Below are 26,260 nucleotides of genomic sequence, written 5' to 3' on the forward strand. Positions count from 1 at the left end.
AGGAGACCTCCTATTCCACTGTCTGATTTTCCTGTTATGCTGCAGCCTGTCCTCCCTGTCTCCATGGATGAAGCCCAGCATTTTCTTTCTATAGCTCCTGACAGACAGTCCTTCTCTTGAGAGGCACAGTATGCAGCACAGGCTGACTTCTCATTCCTGCCTGCGCTCCCTGTAGCGCTTTTAACTCCCTCTCCACTCCTGCCCTTTGAAGGGGCTGTCTTCACCAAGGTGTCACTGTCCTTCTGCACTCAAAGCATCCCTGTACCCTTTTTAAATACAGGGAGACTTTTCTGGGGAAATGGGCATGTAACTATAAAATACCAAAGTTGTTAACTGGTGAAATTCCTGAAGACGTAGGATACAGCTGTGGGTTTTGTCTCCAGTAGCTTAGTGTGCATATTCTTTTCCTTTATGTCTACATTTACTGCCTTACAGTTATGCCAGTTATTGTACCTCTTATTGGGCATGACAACACTTTTGTTATGAACCTTATTTTTCAACTGTTTGAGGTGAGATTTTAGAAGCCAATTACAACTCATATTGCTTATTTAAAAAAAATATTCAGCTAAAATGACAAAGTCCTTTCAGGGCTGGGCTGAGGCTTGGGTGTCTTTTTGAGAGATTGGTGAAGTTAGACATTAATACAACTCCTGTGCAAAGTTTCAAGCTCTCACTCTGTGAGAGTGGATTGTTTTACAGGTGCATAGAAGTACTGCACTGCAGTGAATTTCAAAATGTGTCCACTAAGAAAAATGTTCCTTTTCAAATACAGAAAGATTTAATCAAGTTCTCTTTAAAAAAGAAAAAAGAGAGAGGGAGAAAAACACCTCACCTGCCTGCTTAGACTTTTTTTCTTTACTATGTTGACAAATCTTGGTCCCCTCTTCTGTGTAGAGTAGATTTTTTTTAATTTTTTTTTTTTTTTAATCTTACAGCTTGTTGTCCCATAATCTTAATTCAGCTTCAGGAAAGCATCCTATTTCAGAGTCTGAAAAATCCACTTAACAGAGGTGATACAACTTTCCTATAGAAGAATGCAGAGTGCTGCTGTGTGCTGAGTCTGGAAGAAGAATAAAAAGCTATTGCTACTAATTTCTACACCATTTCACATCTATTGGAATTGCCTCCTGGCTTGTGATGTTTTGTTGAAAATGCTTGTCAGTAACAGGCACTTTACTAACTGTTCATTAGCTGCTGTTCAGTGCAGAGAGGTATTTTCAGTACAGTTGCAGAAAAAGTACTGTAAGCTTGCTGGCAGTGGCAGTTAACATGGTGTAGGGCAGAGGTATATCTTTATTAAATCAGCTCAGCTATTACGTAAGATTTTATAGCAATAGTATAAAAATAGCATATATAACATAATAATAGTGAAAACAACAGCAATAACCCAATATGTATTGTATTAATCTCTCACTGCTCTGCAAGGGCGGGTGGGAATCTATCAGCTAACCCCATTTCAGCACTGGTTACAGAGAGAGTAGGTCAGGAAATCCCATTGCTGACCGTCATTTCCAGCCGTGGATTGTTCCTAAATTTCAGACAGGCTTCCAGCGTCCAAGGCCAGCTGTGTGTAACATTCCTGCTGCTTCTCACAGCAGCTTTCGCAAGCAACAGCTGAGTGAAGTTAGCGGGGCAGGCCAGGGCAGGGTGAACAGTGAGGTTATGGTTTCCTCAGGCACAGTAATTTCCCATGATTCCTTCGTGAGCGCGTACCTGAAACTTTCGTGTTGAGTATGAATATTGCCAATAACCGGAGTCATGCTGCTTACGGGCTCTGGGGTTTTTCTTCTGACAAGTAATGCGGTACCATCTCATTCTGGGTTAGCAGGGAGGTCATGCAATTTGGATATGAACTCTTTCTTCCTCACTCGCAGAGCGCTTGCTGGCATCTCTTGACTAGGATTGCCCAGAAGAGCCGCAGACGCAGGCAAGAGTTTAATTTTTTCCAAACTGGAAATTCTCTTACACCGGTTTCCAATACTGTTCATACTTTCTAAGAGTCTTAAGGCTGTCAGGGGCAGGATACTGATAGGGCACAAAAGCCAAAGACACGTGCCCTCTTTTGGACCCAGCTGTGCCATTGGAAGAAAATTTAGGTCCTGGGTATTCATTATGTCTCTTTTTCCAGCAGTTACTGCCCCTTCGGATCCGCTGGCAGACAAGTTAACATGATCAGTCTCAATTCACATCCAGCTGGTTAGCAGAAACCTTTTAAATTAGTGGTTTGATTTAATCCAGCTGATTTTGCATGGAGTGAGTTGGACTTGCTCCTGTAAACCACTCTGTCAGAGGGTCAGAGGGGAGTGATGCCAAGTAGCATGGAAGCTGTGACCCCTTGCGCTGATACAAGTGCATCTGGAAGATTGCCCAAGCCATATATCACTTACGTGAGGGGATTTGAACCCTTTTGCCAAGCGAGCTTTTATAGCCAGGGCTTGGGAATATGAGTAGCATGGCAGTAACCACACCACATGCTGCATCTCCATTTTTACAAATCTAATGCTTAACTTTTGCTCCAGAGTGCACCAAAACATTTTGCATCCCTGGAGTAAAAATGTCCAATTTCTCAATTGGGAAGAAAAAATATGTACAGTTCAAGCTATCTGACTTCATTGTTTATTTCAATTTTCTTTTTCCATGAATGCTCAATGAAAACTTCAACTTTTATGCTTCCCTAGGGATAACTAAGGAGCAGCACCTTTTTCAGGCCAGGGGTTGTTAGAGCCATCTAATATCCCCCTGCTCTTAGCAGGTAGGAATTGAAGGCTAGCATTTTGATCCAAACTTTCCACTTGGGATTCATGTATCACTCCCACGTTCAGGGAATGGGCATTGGAGACTGGGTTTAGTTGTGTAATTAGTACTGATAGGAGTCTTGTAAATTTTTCTCCTATACTCTGATTTATCATGTATATCTGAAAGAAGTCTTTGTTATTTTTCCCAACAAATTAACTTTATGAATAGAATGAAAAATCCCTAAAGTCTTTTGGCAAAATCCTGATTGGAATAAATGATTCAGAAGCCATGATTTTTGCAGGACTTTAGAACTTGTTCTGCTCAGTGTTGGAAGAGCTTGTGTGAGTTTGATTGATTGTTAAATCCTGTTTTCAGAAGCAGCTTAACACTTAGAAATCTCATTGAAGGTTGATAGCATATAAGGTTGCAAAAGCCTAAATGACTCTGGCCTTGCAAAACCGAATGCAGCTAACTCCAACTAGCTTTTGTCGTGGTTTAACCCCAGTCGGCAACTGAGCACCACACAGCCGCTTGCTCACCCTCCCCGACCCCGGTGGGATGGGGGAGAGAATCGGAAGAGCAAAAGGAAGAAAACTCATGGGTTGAGATAAGAACAGTTTAATACTTGAAATAATAAAATAATAATAACAATAACAAATTGTAATGGAAAGTAAAACAACGAGAGAGAGAGAGAGAGAGAGAGAGAGAGGAACAAAACCCAGGAAGAGGGAAAAAAAAAATTTAAAAAAACCCAAGAGGTGATGCAATCACTCACCGCCTGCTGACCGATGCCCAGTCAGTCCCTGAGCAGTGATTGCTGCCCCCTGGCCAACTCCCCCAGCTTATGTACTGAGCATGATGTCGTATGGTATGGAATAGCCCTTTGGCTAGTTTAGGTCAGCTGTCCTGGCTATGCTCCCTCCCAGCTTCTTGTGCACCTCCTTGCTGGCAGAGTATGGGAAGCTGAAAAGTCCTTGACTTAGTGTAAACACTGCTTAGCAACAACTAAAACATCAGTGTGTTATCACAGTATTCTCATGCTAAATCCAAAACACAGCACTGTACCAGCTATGAGGAAGAAAATTAACTCTAGCCCAGCCGAAACCAGGACACTTTAAAAATCCAAGTTTTTGCAATCTTAAGCTACTTGCAGGGAAACAATGAGTTGCAGTGGGGGATCACCCCAAGCATTTCCACAGAAAGCAGCAGAAACTTCAGATTCAAGAAGACAGGACTTTTGATGATATGCCTGTTTCTTTTGGGTGAGGTTAGGCAGAGTAAAAATTTATTTTGCGGTACAAAAATGTGGTATAAATTTTTGTGAGGATTTGGGCGGGGGGAAGTTGGTTGGTTGTTTTTAAACAGCTTGCGATTAGTAAGCTGTTACCAAACATCTCTGTTTTTAAGGACTTGATGGTCCTGGAATAATGTATGTGACCAGATACATTGAGACATTTTATGCTGATCAGGTGGGGCTGTGCTCTGGGTTACGTGATGTGGAAAGTGTTTGTCCTGGAAGTAGCTCATCATGTCTCTTAATTTGACTGTTTACGTATACATACATAGTGGTTTTGAGGAATAGCCTGGGATGCTTTGTGTGGCTCAGATTATTATGGGAGGTTTTGTTTGACTGCCTAGCCCTGCTCTTCCCTTGGGGCTGCAAGGGGAATGGTTTTCTAAAGGAAGAACAGCTGTGTGGATGAATACAGTCATGCGAGATGTGCTTTTTTTAGAGGCTAGAAGGCAGCCTGTGCTATAGCAAAGCCTGTTTACAGTGAATTCCGACCTACCTGCTGGTGTACCACCACCATGGCTGGGCACCAGTGGAGGTCCTGGTTTCCATCCAGGTGAGGGAGGGAAAAGGAGATCCTAATTACTGAAAATATGAGACTTCCTCAAGGAGGTGGAGGAGGGCTCCCTGGGCCGCAGGCAGTAGCTGCCCACCCCGTTTTGGTCCCTGTGTGGCCCACAGCTCACTGGCCTAGCTGCTTCCCCATGTACATCTTCAGGAGCTGCACAGAGCCGTGAGCCACTGCCACAGACGCATCAGTGCCAGCCATGGGAGAGGGCTTTAGAAAAGAGATTCGGCTGCCTTGGTTGCTGAGATCCAGTCACCCCAATCTAGACTGTTACCTTGATAAAATGCGTTGCTAGGAGAAAAGGGAAAACCCTTTGCAGAGGGTAGAGCCCAGCATACAGTGAGCTCAATACACTTGATCTTGGATGTGCTTATTTAAAGGCTATGCTGTCCCTACAGAAAGATCACCAGTGATCCACGCTGTGTCCCAGTGTCTCTCTTCATTATCATATTTTGCTCTTAAACTCAGTGGAGAGAGACTTGCCAACGTTTGAGGTGAGAAATCTATGGGACAGGGTTTGTCTCCTGTGTTCTTAGGATGAGGCTTAAAATTATCCAAACTTTTACATCCTCTGCAAAAGACTTAAGTAAGAATTGATTTGCATGGCTTTCTGTGGCTTTCATTACAGCAAGAAATGGGGGTTTGCTTTTGTTGTAACTTGAAGCTTAAAGTTTATCGAGTTTCTGGTATGAAAGGTCAGTTCTGTTCTTGCAGGAGTTTCTTTTGGTCGCTTTTAAGACAGGCAGCTCAAGATGGTGCCGGAAGATAAATGATACCCGGAGTGGAAAATCCAGTAGAATTATAAACAAATATATATATGTGTATGTTTACACTATATATAAACAAATAGATATATATTTACATTATATGTGTAATATACATGTATATATGTGTATATATATGTATTTATGTTGCTTAGTCCTGTGGGATGTTGTAGTCACGGTGCTGTGTGGCTGGAAGTGGTGGCAATTGCTTTCTTTCACCTAGTTGTTCAGATTTCTCCTGTGATGCTGATAGGATCTGTAAATAAATATGAAACCCTCTTTAATTAATCTTATTAAGCACAAGGCATGATCCTGCAGTCATACTTCAGGTGTAGCCTCTCTGAAGTCAACAACAGTTTTGTCTGTAGAAAGACTTAAAAAAACCCAGCTGCACAGTCAAAAAGATAAGTAAGGGTGTGAAGAGTTTTTAGCTGAAAATCCAAGGAGGGGCCAGTGCTGCTTAAGAAATCACAAGCTTTCCTTTCCTTGGGTTTGACGCCAGGGCCCTGGGATTTTCTGACTCTCTTGAGAACTCCCTGGTTTCTTCTGGTGTGAAAGGAAGGTCCCGGCTTTATTTTTCCTTTCTGTTACCTCTCCCTCTTTCTTGCTCATTCTTTGCTCTTTCCCTTCCTTCAAAAACATGGTGGAAAAGCTCTCAGGAGAGCCTTGATTTCTTCTAGGGAACTAGGTGAGGCAGGCTCCCTCCTCCCGGAGCAGCTGACAGTCAGCGACGTAACCTGGGTTCAGCTGGCATCAGTCTGTGTTCCTATTAGCAGAAGCAGGCATGTTAACCCCCCCTCTGAAGGAGGCCTTCGGGCCCCAAATCTGTTTTTTTTTCCGGAGAGGGAGCTTCCTGTGGCGTTTCATCAAAACCAGAGGCGTTGAGCAAGGCGGAGAGGAAAAGCGAGAAGCACTTCAGCTGGCTCCATTGCAGGCTCCAGGGGGGAGTGGGGGGGACCCCCTCTCTGGGCCGTCTCAGCAGACCCCCCACCCCGGCAGGCTGCAGGGGATGTCGAGCCAGGCGCGTTCCCAGCCGGCAGCGCTTTCGCAGCCTGCCTTTGGGAGGAGGCCAGAAAACCTGCGCTTGACTTTTGGCTGTAACCATCTGCAGGAGAGTAATGCAGTGATTTCCACTTAGCAAGGGAAAAAGGAGGAGCGCACTAAAAAGCTGCTCTATAGAGTAGAGCGGCACCTCTTAAAGTAAAGTCTTACAAGTAAACTGCTAAGCTTTTGTTTTAAAAAAAGAAAATATATATATTAAAAAAAACTGTTTCAATATCCCAGTGCAGTAGGTAATGGATTATACCTTTGTGTTTCAGCAGTGTCCCTACGTTATGTAGTATTTATCATGTCATCAGGTCTTTCTGTGGAAAAAACCCTGATGCACCTTGTATTTGAGTTTCTGAAAGAGAGAACCCCCAAAACCTGTGTGTTTGCAAAAGGCATTTCCTGGGGTTTCACATTTGGCTTTCGTTGTTAGGGATTGTAGGTTGAGGTAAGGTTTATTAATTCCAGGAAAATACCCAGTGCCAAACTCATTATTATTCTTACTACCTTAATATTATTCTTTAGATTTGCAAATTAACACCAGGAAAGAAGGGGGAGCGGGGGGATAAGGCTTGATTTTATTGATAGTGTTTCCTCATCCAATTTGGTTCTAATTTTTTTAATTATTATTTGTGAGGTTTTCCATTTGCTTTTTCATTGACCTATGTGTAGTTGATGACATTTGAATTTATTTCCTGAACTTGTTATGAATTTAAGCTTTTCATTATAACACTAAGAGCAAATAGCTGTGTTGCAGTTGAATATACCAATATTCAGTATAATTGATGCCTTACACACAGAAGGTTATCTTATAGTATATGTGGGCATCAGTATATGTGGGCATATATTGTCCGTGCTTTCAGAAATACCACTAGGAGATGAATGCTCGTTTATTATTTGATTTCCGATGCTTTTTTTTCTGAGTTTAATTTTAAGAGAAGCACATTTTGAAGATATGTTTTTGTTATTATAGAACAATAATGTGTATAGCCCATGGTTTATCTGTAATAATTAAAAAACAATTCCCCTGTTAATGTTGCCATGCAACCATGATTTAGTAGTGTGACATACATGTGTGTGTGAGCACATATATACATTCATCTACATGTGTAAGTGAGATGAAGGAAAGCTTGCAGCCAGCACTGGGAGGCCACTGGAGAGGAGCATCCAGGCCACTGCTCCAAACGGAGAGGAGGTTGCTGAGTCCATTTTCCATTTGCCTTGCGGATGACGGGAGTTCAGCAGGCGAGCTTGCTTCCCAGTTATTTTTGTTCCTGTTTACTCGTTGTCCTGTTGTTGGATGCAAAAGGCTGTTGCCCGTACCATGCCAGGAAATGACACTGTGTGCCTTTAGAAAGGAGAGCTCTACATCTCCTGGAATAAATGAAAAACAGTATTTCAAGTGATGGCAACAAAAGATTTGTTTTTCAAGGTGGCTACCTAAGCAGCTGGGGAAGGTGTCTAGTAAATCAGCTGAGTGGACTTAGGGGTGGCAATGAATTTTTTCTGCTATCCTGCTGTCTATGGTAGGAAGCAAACAAAAGAAAGGGGTGCTTCACACCACGTCTGGTCAGGCTGTGATATTCCTCACCACCAGATCCAGTGGGTGCTAAAAAAGTGTGGGGGAGGTAAGCAAGTTCATTGGCAAGGAATCCACAGACGGTTAGGGAATACACAACAACTAACTCTGGCTCAGGACATCTTTGGGTCAAAAACGTTTGGAGGCAGGGAGAATATTTTGGGGAAAATAGCTCTGTATGTTTGCTTAGCTCTTGTACCCTTCCCCAGGCACTCAGTTTGGCCACTGTGGAGGCAGGTTACTGGGGTGGAGAGCTTATTCATCTTCCCGTCGACCTCTCTGTGTGGCTGTGAAGATAATCCTGTTTTGCCTATGCATGTGCTAAACTGTAAGCAGCCTTTGAAAAGCCAGCAGTTCCTACTGAAAGGGTATAAATGATACAAATAAATACAGGGATGTGCTTTTGTACCGTTACACACAGATTTATTTAGATCCTGCTGACACTGAATTTTAGATATGTTTGGATTTGTGTTGCAGAAAGTGGGCAGCAGGAGTGGCACCAGGATCCCAAGTTCCTTGGGCAGGCTCTCTTGACTCAGTTTGCTCCCATCCAGCACTCCCCTGTTGCTAGGCCTGGACACCCATGCTTGCAGTGCAGCTCCCATGATCTTTGTCCTGCTCTGTGATGGCTCTGTACCAGAGACAGGTCTGTCAGTCGACCAGCTCTGTTGGACTCTGAGGGACACTGGGGAAGGGGCAGTGGGCCCCCCCTTGGGCTGTGGCTTAGCTTAGCGGTGCAACCCGTGACACTGGTCCTGAAAAATAAGAGTATTAAATGATCTGTGTGACTAGAATTCATGTTAGAAGTAACGGTTGCCATCCTTTCAGTATCGAGCTGGAAAACTCATGCAAAAGTAAATGGTGTGTATAAAAATCTGCTGAAAAGACCATGCGAAGGTAAGCATAACCTGCACATGCTTGGCTCCTCAACTATAATATCTGCTGAAAGTAATAACCTGTGGGGTACAAAATACCTGCTGTAAAGTGGCTGTGTTCGGGTCATTTGCAGTGTGTGTGAGACTGATTTTGGCTCTAGGCAAGAGTTTCTTTTGCTTCGCTGCAAGTACACAGTTTCCTTTTTATTTTGCCTTGTGCCTTGCTAATGAATGGAGCAATGTATGTGTGCGTGCATGTATGAGTGTGTGTAAGGAAGAAAGCAGCTGAATTTGTTCAAAAAGGTACAATATGAATAGACCGAAAATATAAATACTTCTGACAAGACTGGGCCAACGCAGGGATCCTGTATGTCCCTAATCCTTCTCGAACTAAGGCAGAGCAGTCTATTTTTTTTTTTATCAAAAATAAACTTTTGATGGAATAGTCAGAACTTCTGAAAGTTAAATGATTAGTGTTTGCAGTTGTGTCATCTCTTTGATCCAAGAGGAAAAAAGTCTTAGCTTTATTATTACCCCCTTTTGATTTTTTTCTTTTTTTTTTTTTAATGCAGCAGCCATAAATCTATCCATATGTATTTATAGGGCAAGGAGCATAGCAATAGGAGCAACATGTATTTTAGAAATATCTGCGAGGTCAGATATCTGTGGAGGTACCTGACATAGTGTGATATCTTACCAGCTCCGTTATAATCATGACATTTTTTCTCCCATTTCTCAGCTGAGCTGCCTATGGAAGAGAAAATAAAAATGTTTAGGTTATGGTCATGAGTGGAGCCAATGGGTTAATCCCAGTTTGAAACCAGTATACTTTTGTCTGTGTGCCTCAGCTGGAAAATAGTATGAGCAGTAGACCTCAAATGAAGTTTGATGTTAGCTTTTCTGTCTCTCTGTCTGTCTGTCTCTGTCTTTCTGTCTGTCTGTCTTTCTGTCTGTCTTTCCATCTTTCTTTTTTCCCCAGTGACTGTACATAGTTTTGAAATGCTGCATGCAAAGAAAAGCAAGAGGAAAGGGGCCTGTTTATTGTTTTAGCCAGAGAGTTCCAAGCAAGGAATTCTTTATCCTTCTATTCCAAGCAATAATTACATTTTTCCACAATAGAAATTACTTGTTATGTGAAAGGCACTTATGTCTTAATAGAAGTTATGAGCCTGATTCTTTAGTGAGGTTTACAAAGGACGGGTGAAAACTGGATCACTGGAATGGCTTTTGTTTGGTTTTATTAAACATTAATTCATACAGGCTTAGAAAGGTAGTAATTTCTTCGTAATGATAGATATGAATTACATTAAATTATTCAGTAGGTAAGTCGAGCTTGCGAAACTGTCTTGTATTCCAAGCTTGATGCTTCACTACTTTGCATTTTTAATAGTTTTTTTAATTGTGGAGTGACAGTAACTGCCCCATCCTACAAGCAGGCAGCCCTTTTGTCCTCGCTTTTCTTGGTTCTCTAAAGAGGGGAAGTGACACAGCAAACAAGAAAGGCCACTTTCGAGAGACAGCTGATTGTTATAAAGTCTTAAATGAAGTCATCTTGTTAGGAGTACCTTGTTATTGCTTAGCATCCTTTAAAGGAAGGAAGAATGAAAGAGAAGGTCAATTGCAAGAGGGAGAAACCTGAAAGGGATCCAAGTCAAGCAGGGTTCCCTGCCACAACCTGCTCAAGGTGAGTTTTGCTTAATTACTGCAAGGGACAGAGGATTTAATCTGAATCCTTCCCACAAAAAGAACACTCTTCCTTTTTTGGTAGAAAATGAATGAACTGACTTTGGGGCTGGTACTGATCTTCCTCCAACATTTCTCAGATCATTATTCCGTGGAAGCAGGCAAATCCCATCCCAACACCACCCCCAGCCTGAGACAAATGTTAAAAGCAAGGAGGAGCATTAGCAGAAAGTGGTTGGGGGAAGCTCTCAAGCCCTTGCATGCTCCTCCAAAGCCTCAGATAGCAAAACACCCAGAAAATGGTGTGACAAGAGGCTTCCTTGGGAAGTTTCCAGTGCCTGCAGTCAAGGTACCTACTGGCCTCCTTCTTGCAGCCTTTCAGCTCAGGTGGTTCCTCCCCGATGGGATCTAGGAAGCGCTAGAGGCTCGTGGGGATGGGAGGGGAAAGGCAGCTTGAGCTTTCTGGTCCTGGGAAAACGTCTGGTTTAGGTTGTGTTCAGGAGTTAGAGAGGCCTTCAGGAACCTGAGGTTATCCTGACTGGACCGGCAGCCCCCTGCACTGAGAAAAGAGGTGTGAGTGCCAAGCCTGAGCTAATGCATCTTCCCTGGGGCGTGGAGGTAGCTGCAGGGGCCAGAGCCCCAGCATGAGTTCCCAGACTGATGGTGTCAGCAATGATGTCACTTCTCGGATGCTAATTGCTGCTGTGTGGGGGAGGGGTGGCCTCAGAAATGCAAACTTGTCATCAACAGCCGGATTCCAGAAAATACATATTTGCTGAGAACTATTTTCCTCTGTGATGGCTTTTGTACCACTGTCTGTGGAAAGGATGTAAAAGCAAGAATAAGGCTCTCATCTCTATTCCAAACATGAGACATAGTAAAGACATCACAGGGAAAGCCTGGTGTCTCCAGCCGTTACTCACCTGGACAACTCCACTGGGGACACTGGTCATCCACTCACTGTAAAATAGGCTACCATCCTGTACTTGGGAGACACTCTATCAGTTTATCCTAAATAACAAGTTCTACATGACTTAGTCGTACGGCCCAATGTGCCCAAATTTAAAGGTCATTCCTTATGTTATTAATAACACCCAGGTCATGCCCAAGGGTGCTCCAGTGGATAAGCGTTGTGTGGGCACATGGAAGTCTGACCTTTAAGCGGCTCCCGCTCTGCTGGCAGAGTACGTGTAGCCGTACGTTAACACATATGGAAAAGAGTCATACAGTCAGGCCTGACCAAACAGCGTAGTTGAAATGTGGCCAACCTTGCAATGAATGAGGGACAGCTGACCTAACAATTCTATGGGGACGGTGGATCTTGGTGGTGTTCCCTGGATTATTTCCTATATCTTGAAGAAATTAAGTTCAGCAGTTCTCAGCAATCGGGGAAAAGAAAGATTTAGCTTGCGTAGTACAGTCAAAGCCGATGTAAGTCTAATTGGTTTGTTAAAAATGAGAGTTAGTATGGCAGCAAAGGAGGTGAAACTTCTCAGGGTGGCACCAAATCCCCCTTTCTTCTTATAGCTTCACCACCTGCCCTGCAGGTCCCTTAAAAGATGGGAGAAGCAAAACCACAATTGGTTTTGTTGACTGGTTCTGAAACTTGTTTTGGGGCTTAATCACTTAGGTGAGCTGAGCGAACAATTTCTGCTGCTTCTTCAGCTTCTGAGACGGTGTGCTTTAAAAATCTGCTGTGCTAGCTTTTTGCCAGTTAAGATGAAAGTTTATGAGAGAGAAAAAGAGAGAAAAAATAAGAGTGTTGGGAATATCCAGTAAAAAGAAAAGTTTTTGTCTTTCTCTCCCTTTTTACTCAGATTTGCTGTGTCGGCTGGGATCGGTGAGCTCATGATCTATAAATAGGTTCCATCCAGGGAGGAGAGGGAAGAGGAGGGAGGCTCTAATTAATTATATAGAAATAGTTGTTTTCACAAAATAAGCAGCAAATCCAAGATGTTTGAAGCCAGGCTCGCTGGGCTTGGGGGTGGGGTGTGCCTACAGCATTTACTAGTGAGATCATGGAATAGGACAGGAAATCTCTCCCTAATGCCAAAGAAAACTTTTTTTTTCCCCCCTAGTTCTTTTTATGAAACAACTGTTGAGGTTCCCCAACCCCCTTTCAAGCTTATTTCCTGATAATGAATCAAAGGATCGATTCATTATCAGAATACAGGTCCGGATGCCCCGCTCCCCCAGATCTTTATATGCACATTTGGCTGCATGCATGTCAGTGTACTCAGGTATGCAGTTTTGCTTGCTCATGTAAGCACTGGGATGACGAGGGTCTTCGCCGGTGAAACAGCAATTTGTGGAGCTGCAGAATTTATGATGTGCGACATTCACGTTTGCTGATTCAGTTTGTTAGGGCAATATCTGTGTGTTTAAAGGAAAACTTTCAGTCCCCGTGACACCTTTAAAACAGACCCTTGCAACACACACACAAAATAATTTTATTCCACTTTATCATTGGACTGGATATCCAATATTCTTCAATCACTGCATTCAAGAGGTTAGATAGATGCTAGTTTCATGACAATGTCTAGCTGAGCAAGTCTGTATTGAATCTATATCTCCCTTTCTGTAATATTTTTCCTAGCAGGTAATGATTAACAATAATTTTCACACTATAGTTGCTATTGCTGCTGATTTATCATTGACTTGTCCTTCATGTTATTAACATTGTTACTTGCATTCCACCTGTGTTTGGAAATTATTTACAACAGAAGAAACCTGTGAACCTCAGGCAACAGAGCTGTTATGTTAAAAGAGTAAACCCATCTTAATTTCTTTCTGTCATGAACATCTTTTTCCTCCTTATGTGTGACTGTCACATACTTTGCTTTGGCAAGTGCAGAAGTGCACGCAGAAGAGTTTCTGAACACAAGGTGTTTGCTTGAAGTTGCTGAGTAAACCATGTGTCAAAAAAATGGAATAAAACTCATGAGACTTTTGCTCTGAAAGCAGAAATTCCCTGAAATGCACATGAGAATTCTTCCTGGACCTTTGATTGCTTTTAAAGCCAATGGCCACCTGTGCCGGACCACTGCAGTTCATCTTCAAAGCTACTATCGGTAATAGGATATATTTTTTTTTTCCCAGGCCACATTGCATGCTCACGGCTCACAAGAGGCCCTGTGGCCTTGCCAGGTGGCCGGGTGCCACCACTGTGTGCCACCACTGCTGCCTGGGAAGCTGGCCCCAGGGAAACAGTGCATCCCGCCGCTGCGCACAGCTTTCCGTGCGCCTTCCTCTGTCTGACCCCCTGTTTGTGCAGTGTTGGGAGCTGGGTGTTGATGGCAGTAGGTGTTTGAATGCTTTGTGCATTTGTAACTCCTGAAACAGATGAGCAAAAAGAAGGAAAACCAAACCCCAGAACTGCTGGCTCAGTTTGTGACGTACTGAGATTTCCAAATTTGAGCGAGTTGCTGGTGCCTTCGGCATTCGCTGTGAGCCGAAGGAGTTGGGGAAGGTTTGTGCCTAGCAGGGTCCGGCCCAGAAACACAGAGGAAATATTAACTGTCTGTTCAGCAAACGGAGAGTACTGCTGACACAGAGGGAAAGCAGACATCAGACTGCTAGTTGTACTAATAAAACAGAGGCCCAAAAGGCTTTCAGGGGTGATAATCAGAGCAACTTTTAAGAGGTAGATTAGACCCACCATTTCAGTCATTTCAGATGATTTTTGCTTGAATTGTTGTACAGTGCCAGGAAGAGTTCCCGGTCAGTAATACCACTGGTCCTCTTTGTGTTCTTGCAGTTTTAAAATACCCAGCGAAGCCCCATTTTAGAGGAAAGCGTGGTATCTGTGGAATTTTGTGTTAGAAAAACGGAGCTGTTGTATGCACAAGAAGGGGCCTCCAAGATTAAATTACTCTGAGCTGCACTTGCACACAGTCATAGGGAAACTCAGCCTGGACCAGTCTTTTTATTTGAAAAAATCCCCAAGCTTTCAGGGGATTCAATCCCTAATTGCTCTGTACGTGTGGGTAACTGCACATTCTTTGGTGACCTCAGTTGCTGTGGAAAGAAAGTACATCAGTATGCTCAGGGGGTGGCTATTAAATGAATTGACAAATCTTCATATCCTTGAAGCCTCAGTGAAGGCATTAAGAGGATTGTGAGGCAGGGAGAGATAAGAGTAGGAGCAAAATAAAAATTACGCTCTCAAAACCCTAGGGAAACCCACAGTGGGGAAAGTTGTTGATAGTACAACCAAAGGGCTTAGACCAAGATTATGAAGAGTGATTTGAAGAAGCCATCTCAAACATCATCAAAGAGGTGAGCCTTTATTTTAGGTTCCTGACATGGGAGGCGTTTGTGCTAGCCAGCTTTGCTAGCTAAGTGCATAGGAAGCAGATTACCAGCTGTGAACAGACATATGTGCAGTGATATCTCCCAAAAGTAAGAAGCTCTTAAAATGCAGGTCAGTCTATATAATTGTCCTGTTGGGTGGAACGAAACATCCAGATGTTCATCTAAACTTTCATTTGGGAAAGTGTCCCTCTTCACCAAAAGTACAAATTGGAATTACTGAGGTATAAGTATGTGCTTTAAGTCAGGGTCCCTGATGAGAATAAAAACTGTACAAATTTAGCAAAACTGTATTTTACCCAGTGAACCTACATTTCCAAATAACAGGTGGGGAGAGTTAGTTGTAAAGTCTATATACTGGAGGGTATATAGCAGGTAGATGCACAGTATCTAACTTTTGAGACTTAGCATAGCGTGAAGTGGACAGTGCAAGTAGCCCTCCTTCGTGATATTTTCTTAGTGTATTTGTTTTAGGACTTCTCAGATGAGCACACTGTACATGGTCCCCTGTAGTGTCAAGCGTAATAGTTCACAGAGAGGTGTTATAAAACAAAAAAACCAATAACAACAAGAAAAACAATAGGAAGAGTGTGTGCTCTGGCAACAAGTGCAGGGTTCCTCAGTATTCACTCTTGCCATTCTTTTTTTGTACCCTTTGGAAAATGTGCAGCAGCATAAAAAACCCTAACAAGTTAAATAAATTCTCAACATCTTCAAAACAGGAGTGTTCTGCCAACATATGATCAAGGCTTCCAGGACATTTTCTCCTCTGTTCCAGAGCATATGTGCTAGTAGCCAGGATTTGCAGGGGAGACTTTTTTCCATCTAAACAACAACAAAAAAGCTTTAATTTGAGTATAGCTAAGGAAAGAGAAATATAAACTGCTGGCAAATGCATTTTCTAACAAGTTAGGGTTTTTTTCCTTCTAAAAAATATACAGATTATCTTAACAATTCTGCAATGAACGTATTTTCAGTGCCTTTCATTAGTGATTTTAATCCATTCAAAAATAACAGCTAATCAGAAGAGCATTTAAAAGGATCAGAAGAGTATTTAAAAGGGTGAGGTCAACTCTGGCACAGATAATCAGCAGTATTCAGAGCAGTACTGAACTTATCTTAAGTTCAGAAATTAATATAACTGTCTGTTGACTATCTTGGTATGATTTTATTAAAAAAAAAAAAAATCAGAGTCATATCTGGCACATCATTTTGCAAGTTTAGTATTGTTCTGTTGCATCTCCCTGTTGACATTTCAGATGTAGTATCTACTAGTAAGTAGCTTGTGTGTTTAGAAAAGCAGAGAGCTGGCAGGCCATAAATGAGTGTTAGGATAGTTGAATTCACACCTTCTCTGTGAGAGCCCCGGTGAGTACAAAATAACACAAGTGACCTATACTTTTATATTTGTTTGCTTTGCTGATAATTTGATAGAAGAGTTGTCAGATAGATAAAAGCCTGGTACTGGAGATTGTTGAAGAGGAGTTAACGGGCTGGGAGAGATTACTTAAGGAGATGCTTGAGGCAAGGAGCTTGCAACCAGTCATGGGTGGGGATGAGGGGTGGGAGCAAGTTGAGGAAGCATGCTGATGACTCTGGGTTGGGGCCAACATCAGTTCAGAGGAGTTGGTCTACCTTTGGGGAAGAAATGAATGACCCTAAGCGTGGGGAAAAATAAAACCCGAATATGATTGTATGAACTGCCAGATTAGGCTCAGGGAGGCTGGAGGGTTTCAGTTGGACATAAGTGAGGCAGAGAAGGGTCAGGGTGTATCGGCTGATCAATAAGTCATCTCATACGAGCTATGCGAGACTCCCTTGGGAAAAAAACATCTGTGATCTGGTTTGACAACAGTTAGTCAAGGTGAAGCTGAGGAATTTTCATTATCCTTCTTTGGGCTGTGCCATTTCACGTATGGTGGCTGGTTTTGGTCATCTGCATTCAGGAAGAGGGAGCTCAATTAGGACCAACATGTTGTGTTGATATGTCAACATGAAGACTCTTCCCAGAGGCAGAGTCTCTGACCTGTGACTGTTTTATCTGGAGCCAGGCAACCTTTCTTCCACCAGCAGTTCTCATACTGTTTTCTTAAGGTATTCACTTTTCCTTCTTCCTAAGTCTTAGATTTGGCGGTTAACCAAGTTGAAAAGGACCCTTCAAGGTCAAAGTAAACAATATTTGAAATCTTCTAAAAATGTTTGTTTCAGGAGGAGGGGGGACAAACAGCAGCTGTCTTTGAGCAGGGTTTGGTTCTAATAAGGGACCTTTTCCAGGATCATACCTCAAGTAATCTGGTCTTGTGCTCCAGCTGGAACTGGTCCCACCTTTGTACCATGAGAACATCAGGTCCATCCAATACTATTAAGGGAAAACAAGCTTTTTAAATGCCAAAATACATGCAGTGAAAGACTTATTTGGTATGACCTGTTCTGGCGCTGACAAGCTATTTTCTTAGTGATAATCTACCTTATGTGGCCTGAAAAACGTGTGGTTCTCTTGCAGTCCAGTTGTGATCTCTGTGACAGGAAAAGAGCAAAATCTGGAGTAGTTTCATGTGTTATATCCCCAGATAATCAGCTAGGTGAAGCCAGCAAAAGGATATTGCTCTTGAGTTATTCCGGGGTAAGCTAATGATCCCATAATCCAGCATCCCATGTATGCAGTTAAAATGCTTTACTCGTGTTGAAATGCTTTCTAGACCAAGCTGAATGCATTGTTTTAAGCATTCAGCTTGATCTAGCTTGTCTACTTGTCTGAAGCAAATTACTCTGTGAGCCCCTTACTTTCTTTTGGTTAGGTATCTGAGTTGTTTTGGGCAGTAAGGATTTGACTGCACATAGTGTACGGGTTAGGGACATAAATATGAGGAGACATTGCTCTGAGGCACATCCCACCTTGTCAGCCTGTAGTCAGATATACTCAGAGCTCCCATGTTCAACACCTGCCCACTTCTGCTGGGACAGACTGGCCACAGATGCCAGTGGAGGGGACAGCTGGTGTCCCCCAGTGAAGACTGTGTGGTACACCAGGCAAGTATCTGAAACAGCAGAGAGATGGGGAAGAACTGGAGAGAACTGGGGAAGAACATGAGCATTGCTGAACTTTCTCCTCTCAAGTCTTAAATTTAGCAAATACCAACATTCCCAGGTTGCTGCTTCTACACACTGTATTAATATGATCATTACCAGCTTCCTGCACTACTTAGTTGAAACCACACATAATATTTGCACTTCAAAACAATTATGTCCAAAAATAAGGCCATTTTGTTACATCTCTGCTCATACACCCAATTACATGCCCCAGGGATTATGTTTGACAGAATTATGCTACAGAATTTAGGCTGAGTTGTTGTTTCCCCATGTGCCCCTTACAATGGAGTTAGAACTCGATTGTTTCATTGCTCGTGTTACAATTATCAGGAACTTTTCTTTCTGCAATAAAGGACTTTGAGAAACAGACTGTGAGCCAGCCTGAGCTTCATGTTTCTCATACCCAGGTCTGCATTTGTTATGCAGTAATAATACAGCTATTTGGCTAACTAGCTCACTATTTATCTGATTGACTCTCCTAAGAATATGAAATGCTGTGAAATGTTTCAGAAAGAAAACAAAGTTTTCCAGATAAATCTTCACACTGTCTCATTGGAAGGGAAACTTCCAACCCCTTTGGCTATGTTTTCTAAGCAAACTAGAAACTGCTATGGAAACTCATGCAATAAGCTGGGTTCTCAGCTGTGTTACATGGTCATAGAGAAGCATTGCACACTAAAAGCGTTAACTAACATCAATGAGAAATGGCATCCAAAATTTCTGGAAGCCCTGAGTTGCACTGTTTCCGTTCCCTGTTAGCTAAGACAGTACCAACCCTTCAGCTTCCTGGAATAGTGTGAAAATTGAATTCATTTAGTGCTTACAGAGTACCCACGTGTTACAGAGCTGAACACCATAGGAAACCCCATGAAGAAACAGTTTTCTCTCTCTCCAAAACAGTGCACTGCAAATAAAGCCTGAAGCCAGACAGTGAGCAGTGAAGGAAAACAAAAATGTTTACTCATTAGCTGAGCTTCTCCATCCTAATCACAGAGCAAGGCAAGGGGTCCATGGGAAAAGTTTTCTGGGTAACCTGTGTATTTTAGAAATGTGCGGAAGACTGAACCGGTGTGGTGCACACAAACTTATTTCTGCTATTTCCTAGCACTGAACAGTTTGACTTTGTAGCATTAATAATGTTGTATTACTATTAAACATTAAACTGGATGCTATGCTAATGAAGCCAGAAGGTCGTTCAAGTCAATCTTACTGCGTCCATTAAGCTGTTGCAAGCAACAACAGCAAAACCAGCCAATGCAACATTATCTGTCATTTCCTTAACAGGCCATTATAAAACAACTGGCATCTGCCTGCCTGCTGTCAGGGTTGCAAAGGCAGGCAGCCGCCAACGTGCAAAATGAAGAAGTACTGCACTTCTTCCACTATCAAGATGAGAGTTCTTTCTGTTATCGTGGTTTTTGACATCTCTGAAGTGATATGGCCTTGAGGAGAGGAGGCAGCCTCTTGGGTCTGTCTGGTCACTGTCACCACCAGACAGCTATGTAAATAGAAACCCCTCTTGAATGAACAGAGGCTGGGAGTTGATGAAAGAGAGTTCATAGGTTGCCACAGTTAGGCAGCAAGGGACATTCGAACAACACAGAACCAAGAATGTTCCCAGAGGAAACAGCTGTGAAATTTTTCGTTTGGTTACGCAGCTGCTCGGAGTTTGTGTTCACTTGATCACTCGCATAAAACTGGAGAACCTCCCAGATTGCCAAGAGGAAAAGGCAAGTGAAGGGGATGCTTCACCATGAAGCACTTGCTCTGCTGTTTTGTGTTAAATGGAGGAGAAAATCTAACACAGCATATGAGGATGGCAGCTTTGTACGACTGAAGCTAGGTATTTGATTTGCTGGGCAGTGCCATCTTTTGTATTTCTGGAAATAGAAGCCTACTGAAGATTGCAAGGAAACAAATCCATAAAGAAGCTGAATGTGGGGGCCACTGCTCTGGCATTTGAGTAGTACTGGAGTAATATCTTGCCATCAGGCATCTCCAAGCGTGGATTTTCTCCTTACGTTATTTTCTTTTCACATGAAACCAGTGAAATACTGTCTGAGTCAGATAAGAAAGGTAGCATTAGGGCTATAATTTTTGATAAATGTGTGCCCTGATTTGAATGATGATTTTGAAGATAAAGGAGACCTTGTCTTTCAGATATCACAGGAAGCAGTTAAAAGATCAAGAATCTGAATGCTGTCAGGCTTGTAATTAGGATAATAGTAACATCCATAGAGCACTAATGCTGTGCTCGGGTCAGAACGTGAAAGGCAGAGAGGCATTTCCTGGAGATGCTTATAGCCTGAGTCCATGGTTCAGGAAGCTACTTCCACATGTGCTTGTTCCAACTGAGAATGGTACTTATGTAAATGCTTAATTTTAAGTGCATATTTTAAGCAGAACTCATATTTGAAGTGATTTGGGAAATGTGCGTAAGGAGACAGAGCCTGGGCTTTGCAAACTGCTGTAGATACCGAAAATACGTCAAATAAATCATATGTCCTGTAGCTAAGAGATTCTCAGCTACATGTCTAGAATAGAGATAATTTCTAAATTCAGTTGTTTAAATTTAGACATTCATATTGTAGTTGCATAACATGAATACGATAGCTCCAGTGATGATCTAGTCAATACCAGGGCCTAGAGGGGTATTCAGCCCAGTCTAAACTAAACATCTGCGTTTGGTCTGCTGAACTGTTTTCTACATCCATTGACTACAATGGGAGCACTGACACCTAGATCACATAGCAATCACTTGCTGTGTAGGCGCCTAAAAGTGCATATCAGATTCCAGAGCTGAATCCCACTCCTAAAGTCTAGTGAGATGAACTTGTCCACAGTGACAGAGCATAAAACTGTTCCCTGATAGTCTGGAGATGAGAATGTGCTAACCTGGAGCCAGGCACTTATTTTATGGAGCAATGAAACACTGTCCATTCAATAGAAGTATTTCTGTTGTTGTAGTGGAGTCACCAGTCAAGCAGGATAAGGCTGCTCTAACCTTTTTCATTTGTGTTATTCACCATGTTCATAGTCTGTCAATGTTTAGCATGGGGAGAGGCTCATCCTTCTACTTTATCTATGCCACCATTGTATCACTAAAGAAAGTTGGTATCCATACCAACGTGGCTCATCCTGTGGACCAGAGAAAGAGATCAGGGCAGTGAATGACACCAGGACCAGATTAACGTTTTCTCCAGCATCTGTGCGTGGCATGGTTTGGTCACTGTCCCCCAACACAGTTGTCTCTTTATGATACTGGTATCTGGGAAAACCACCTTGGGGAACCTGTATTCTGGACCATTTGAAAGCTGTCTTTTAATAAACAGAGGGAACAACTGATGGCCTGAGTTATCCAAGAACTTGGGCTGATCCCCTGACTCTAATGTGTTTAGTCATGCAGTATTTCCCTGTGGTCTGTCTCTCAGAGCAACGTTCTGATGGTAGTCTTCTTCCCAGTGCTGCTCTGACTGAGGTGGAGTAAGGAAGTGCAACACTGCACTTTTCCTTATTCAATGAGTATTAGTTTTCTGGGAATAACAGTACTATGGTGGGAAATGTTTGGTTTTCTACAGTACTTCATCACAATGGTATTTCTTAGTAATCCTCTTTTTCTCCCCAAATCTATCATCTCATGGTCTTTTCTTACAGGAAGAGCTGGGCATTGCCTGTGAGTTGCTGGAGTCAGACTTCCTCAAGTGCAGCGTGGGATTTCCTTTCATGAGATCGAAATCTAGGGTAATGTTGTGATATTTGCATTTGCAGAGTGATGGTCTGTTTACCTCTTTGTCTCCAAGGAGTGGCTGGAAGGGCAACTGCTCTGTTAAATGTCTGTGACTGATACTTTCTGTAGCTTTCTAACCCAGATATCCAAGCCTTTCACAGTTACAGAGGGTAGCTGTCCTCTTTCCCACCGGATAGAGCCAATGACAGTACCCTGTGCACTGCAATACAGTGCTCGTGAAAAATAATCTGAGTGTTGCACCTACAAAAAAACTTTTTTTTATAAACAATATTTCCTCTGTAGAAAATTAGAAAAGGACTCTCTGTCATATTTGTGTTGCCTTATTCTGTTTTTATTTTTGTCTTCTTTCACAGTAAAGTGCAACTGAACTCATATGAATGACAATGAAAATGTCTTAATGACTTTTTCATATTATGGTCTCCTGGTAGCTTTTAAAGAGGATTTTGCTCGGTAGTAGAAGATGAACTCTCTCATAATGTTTAGAAATCCAGCTGGGTTCTTTCTGTCACTAAACTGAGCTGTACAAATGACCAAGCCAGAAAGGTGAGAAGGTGAAGATAACTTCAGGATGACCTGAACAAAATGAGTCTGAAATTTTTCAGAAAATTTCAGTTTCAAAAACTAATCCTTTCCATTTGAATTGACATATCCTTTGACCCAACATGAAATTTTTTCTTTTATGTATTTTATTGACTGTCATGTGCTCTTTTGAAACATTTAAAAATATTTTAAATAGAATGGAAAAAATAAATGCTGTAGCAAAATATTATCTGGAATGTAAGAATTTCAGTGTTTTGCTTCAGAATGACATAGTTGGGTTATCTTCAGGTTTTTTTCAGCAAGCCATTGAAATTAGCATGAATTTGGAAACAGTTTCACTTGGCCAAAACCTGTTTCGGAGTTAGGTAGAAAAGTTGTTGCATGGAAAAGTTAATGTAGTGCTACAGTGGTCGTCAAAGTAGATTCTCTTTTCAAAATTAGCACCTGATTTTATCCATGATGATGGGTGGCCTGAATGTTGCTTTAGCTTGTGCGGGTTGTTCCAAGTCTTTGTGCAGGCCTATGGGATGATCTTTATTCCCCTAAAAGATCTCTTCACCAGCAAGTAATGTATAGAGTGGTGCTGAGGTAGTTTCAGGTAGCGATCCCCTTATACTAGAAGACTCTTCCCCTGGCAGATGATCTCCTCAAGAAATATCTTTGAATGGCAATTCTAGTAAAGGCCTTTTTACAATGAAGGAAAAAAATCAGACTCTCTAGTATTTGAACAGAGACAATATTGCTAAGATTTAAAAGCTACTGTACAGTAGAGGAGGCTCTCTTGCATGTACCAAAATACGCTACTTTTGTACAGCTGGGCCAGTAAAATATATGTGAAGTTTCAGAATAAATACATTTTGAAACAATATACTGTGTCTCTAAATACTGCTTTTTCTTTGTACAGTATGAGTTCAGTGTCATCTTCGACACAAGTCACTTGTCTGGGCAGGAAGAAACACTTACCTTCCTTGTCACTGCCCAAAGGTAAGGGAACCTTTGTGTATCTTGATGACTTGGATATTCTTTGTTGCATGAAGTGTGCATTGCATATGCTTGACGATCATGTGATAGCAGTCATAGACACGTGTATGGGTAGGAAATGATGTTAAATTGTAGGGCTAAATGCATGTATTTTGATAATGGCAGTTGGACTAGATGATTACTGTAGGTCCCCTTCCAGCTGAAATATTTTATTCTAATATAGAGGAACTATGTGATGCAGCTTCCTGAAAAATGAAGTACGATCATGCTTAGGCTTTCTTTGCCCAGGCAGTTGCAATTCTGAAGGAGCATTTTGTGTTCTCTCAGTCGGAAGGCCCTTGTGTTTCTGTGCCCATCCCTTTGGGCCCCGTATCAAGCTCAGCTCAGCTGCGGTTGACGATCAGCACCAGGCAGACCCATTTGTTCCAGCATTTGAATGAAATAAGCATGCTTGGATGCAAACCAAAAAAGATAAATGCATTCATCAGATGGTCAGGGATCTCACTGACAGTTTCCAAAGTTGCATGTCTATTTTTTCCCTCTCTGGATCTTCGGCGAGCTATGACAGACTGCATGAAACAGCTGAATAGGGTACTTCCCCAAGGGCACTTGGAGCAGGCATTGAAGTAGGGTGTGGTGCCAAATATATGTGCATAGGGATTTTATCTCAGGCAGAATAAAAGGTGTGACACATGCTCTGTGCCTCCTAAGATGATGTACCACAAAGCAGCAGACTCCAGGGGTGATTCGGTCACTGGCACTGTCTGGGTGTGTATGGGAACTGACAGTAGTACAGCTGCATTAACCTGGGCCATAAACTGCTGCTCTGACGTGCTGGGTGTGTGACTGGTTCCCGGTTCCACATACTGTCTGAGTGGGCCAACTTTATACCCTCCCATGTCAAAATCAGGATCTCCAGCCTGAATTCTCCTCCCCGATTTAATGACACCTCATCGACCGGCTGAAGATGAGAGATGAGATGTAGCAGTTGCTGAGTGACTGCTCTCATAAGGCGTAGTCCTCCCCCTGCAGTAGCAGCTGTAGGTGGGAACAAGATCCTGCAGCACGTGGGGCTGGTATGAAACACTGGAAGCGAGATCTCGCGTCAGAGGGGCAAGATCATGTCTTGCACGTTAGAGATGTTTTATTCATCATGAGTAGAAGTTCATCGCGTGTTCAGATGACCCCATGATGTTTCTAGGTCAGGGAGATGCATCAGTATCTGCTAGGTGAATGCCAGCTGGTGCAGAGATGGGTCAGCACTGTTTAAATTTGCCCAGCCAGTGTTTTCCAGATCGTACCTCTCATTTCCCTTCCTTGGATAGCAGAGGGCTTTCTTCTGTAACCTCACTCCTCAGATTTCTGTGCCCTACCAGTGAGAAGGGTTAGTCAGTGCCTTTAGATGGAGCAAAGAAATAAATAGTAGTTTGTACACATAGTGCGAATGCTTGGGAGGGTTAAGAGAAAGTTTCTCATTTCAGAAGGGTGGGTGGGAGGACAGTTGTGTTTTGAAGGATTCAGCTGAACCTCCAAAGACAACAAGTGCAGGTCCCAGTGCTGATTACCCTCATTTTCTCTGTGACTTTGGGCAAATCGTTCAATTCCTTCGCTGTCAAATAAGTGTAATAAAATCTTTCTACCACAAGGGTTGCAGGGAGCCCTGGGGTAAAGTCAGTGATAAGGGAAGGGAGAGGAAGTGTCTGTGCTGTGGCCAGACTGCAATGAGTTGGCACATTGTTTCCACACAAAACTGGAGCTACTCTGGCAGAAATGGCTGGACGCAGGGAAGCTATGCCACACTGTCATGGGAAAGTAAGTATTGCCCTTCACGTGGCCACTTAAGCCTATCTCTTGAAGCTGCAAATTTGGCAGTAGCTCCTGTGACAAGAGACTGGTGCAGTAGTGGGAGAGGTCAATTGGAGAAAGGACTAAACATTACGTTTCATTTACTCTTTTTGTTTAAAAAAAAAAAAACCCTTCTGTGCTTCCTGGCGTGAACTATTTTTCTAGAGCTAGATTCACTGAGCTATATTCTCCTTTTCTGACAGTACCTTTGCTCCATTTGAATCAGATAAGCACATACTCATGAACCCTATATGGAATTCTGCTTGCTTATTCTGCTTGCCACCATGGTATCTTGGTATTTGTGTTGGATGAGAAATGTCTCCATTTTGGACTCTTCTTTGAGCCTATTCAGAGGAAAAGCCTTTATTAAACGTTTTTTTCCTGGGACTGAAAGTTTGTGGGTTTTTCCATCTGGGCCATAGTTTTGTTAGCAGACATGGCCAATGTGTCAGTTGCAGAAAGCTGAGCTGTATCTATGCATGTATGTAGCCAGCAGGCTCTGTTTTTGTAATCTGAGCAACTAATCATCTGCATGGTATCACTTGGGATGTTACTGCCTGCTGTTGTCTCAGTGATACTGTCCTCAAATAAATCGGATCATGTCTTTTGTTTTGCCAGTTTGATTTGTGAGTAGATCCAATGAACTGCAAGGCAAAAGTGATTCCAGAGTCACTGCTGAAGAAATTGGAAATATATGTAACATATCTTTCAAGATTGTTCTTCTGAGCTGTCACCTACCAAGCATCAGAATTAGAATAATTACAAGATTGAGTGTTGGACATGCATTTCAGGAACCTTTCCCAGACTTCATACATAAGTGTTCGTACTGAAATAAACTGACTCAAATGAGAGATGATTGCTCACATTTCTCTTTCCTCCTTCTGCTTTTGACCAGTTGAGGCAACTGCCTTTGAAAACGTAAAGTAGAAGTGCTTTCATTTTGGCAACTAAGTACAGGAGGAGGGGCTGGAACTGCTGAGAGGTTATGGCCAGTTCAGTACGAGGGTCTCACCCAAAAAGCTGCTGGTAGTGGCACCAAATTAATGCTGTGGTACAATGCAGGTACAACGAAAGCGCAGTTTCATTTACTGAGTCAAGACCTTCTGTGGGATGTGTGTAGCCTCCCAAACCGATGTACAGTCAGGCTGGGAGAAAATGAACCCTTGCACTGGAGTCTAAATGTCCTTGTTTGTCTCCACTGT

At 42.5% G+C, this 26,260-nt stretch overlaps 1 protein-coding gene across 1 annotated transcript in view; it reads left to right on the forward strand.

Annotated features, from left to right (window-relative positions):
• The window catches only part of ITGA9 (integrin subunit alpha 9), a 233,274-nt gene that overhangs the window by 154,070 nt on the left and 52,944 nt on the right, over positions 1–26,260 (forward strand). Inside the window, exons 19-20 of the mRNA XM_076330800.1 lie at positions 21,599–21,685; positions 23,137–23,216. Of these exons, the coding sequence (XP_076186915.1) occupies positions 21,599–21,685; positions 23,137–23,216 (167 nt within the window). The remainder of the gene's footprint in view (positions 1–21,598; positions 21,686–23,136; positions 23,217–26,260) is intronic.

Source organism: Aptenodytes patagonicus, chromosome 2, assembly GCF_965638725.1.
Source record: "Aptenodytes patagonicus chromosome 2, bAptPat1.pri.cur, whole genome shotgun sequence".
Lineage (NCBI taxonomy): Eukaryota > Metazoa > Chordata > Aves > Sphenisciformes > Spheniscidae > Aptenodytes > Aptenodytes patagonicus.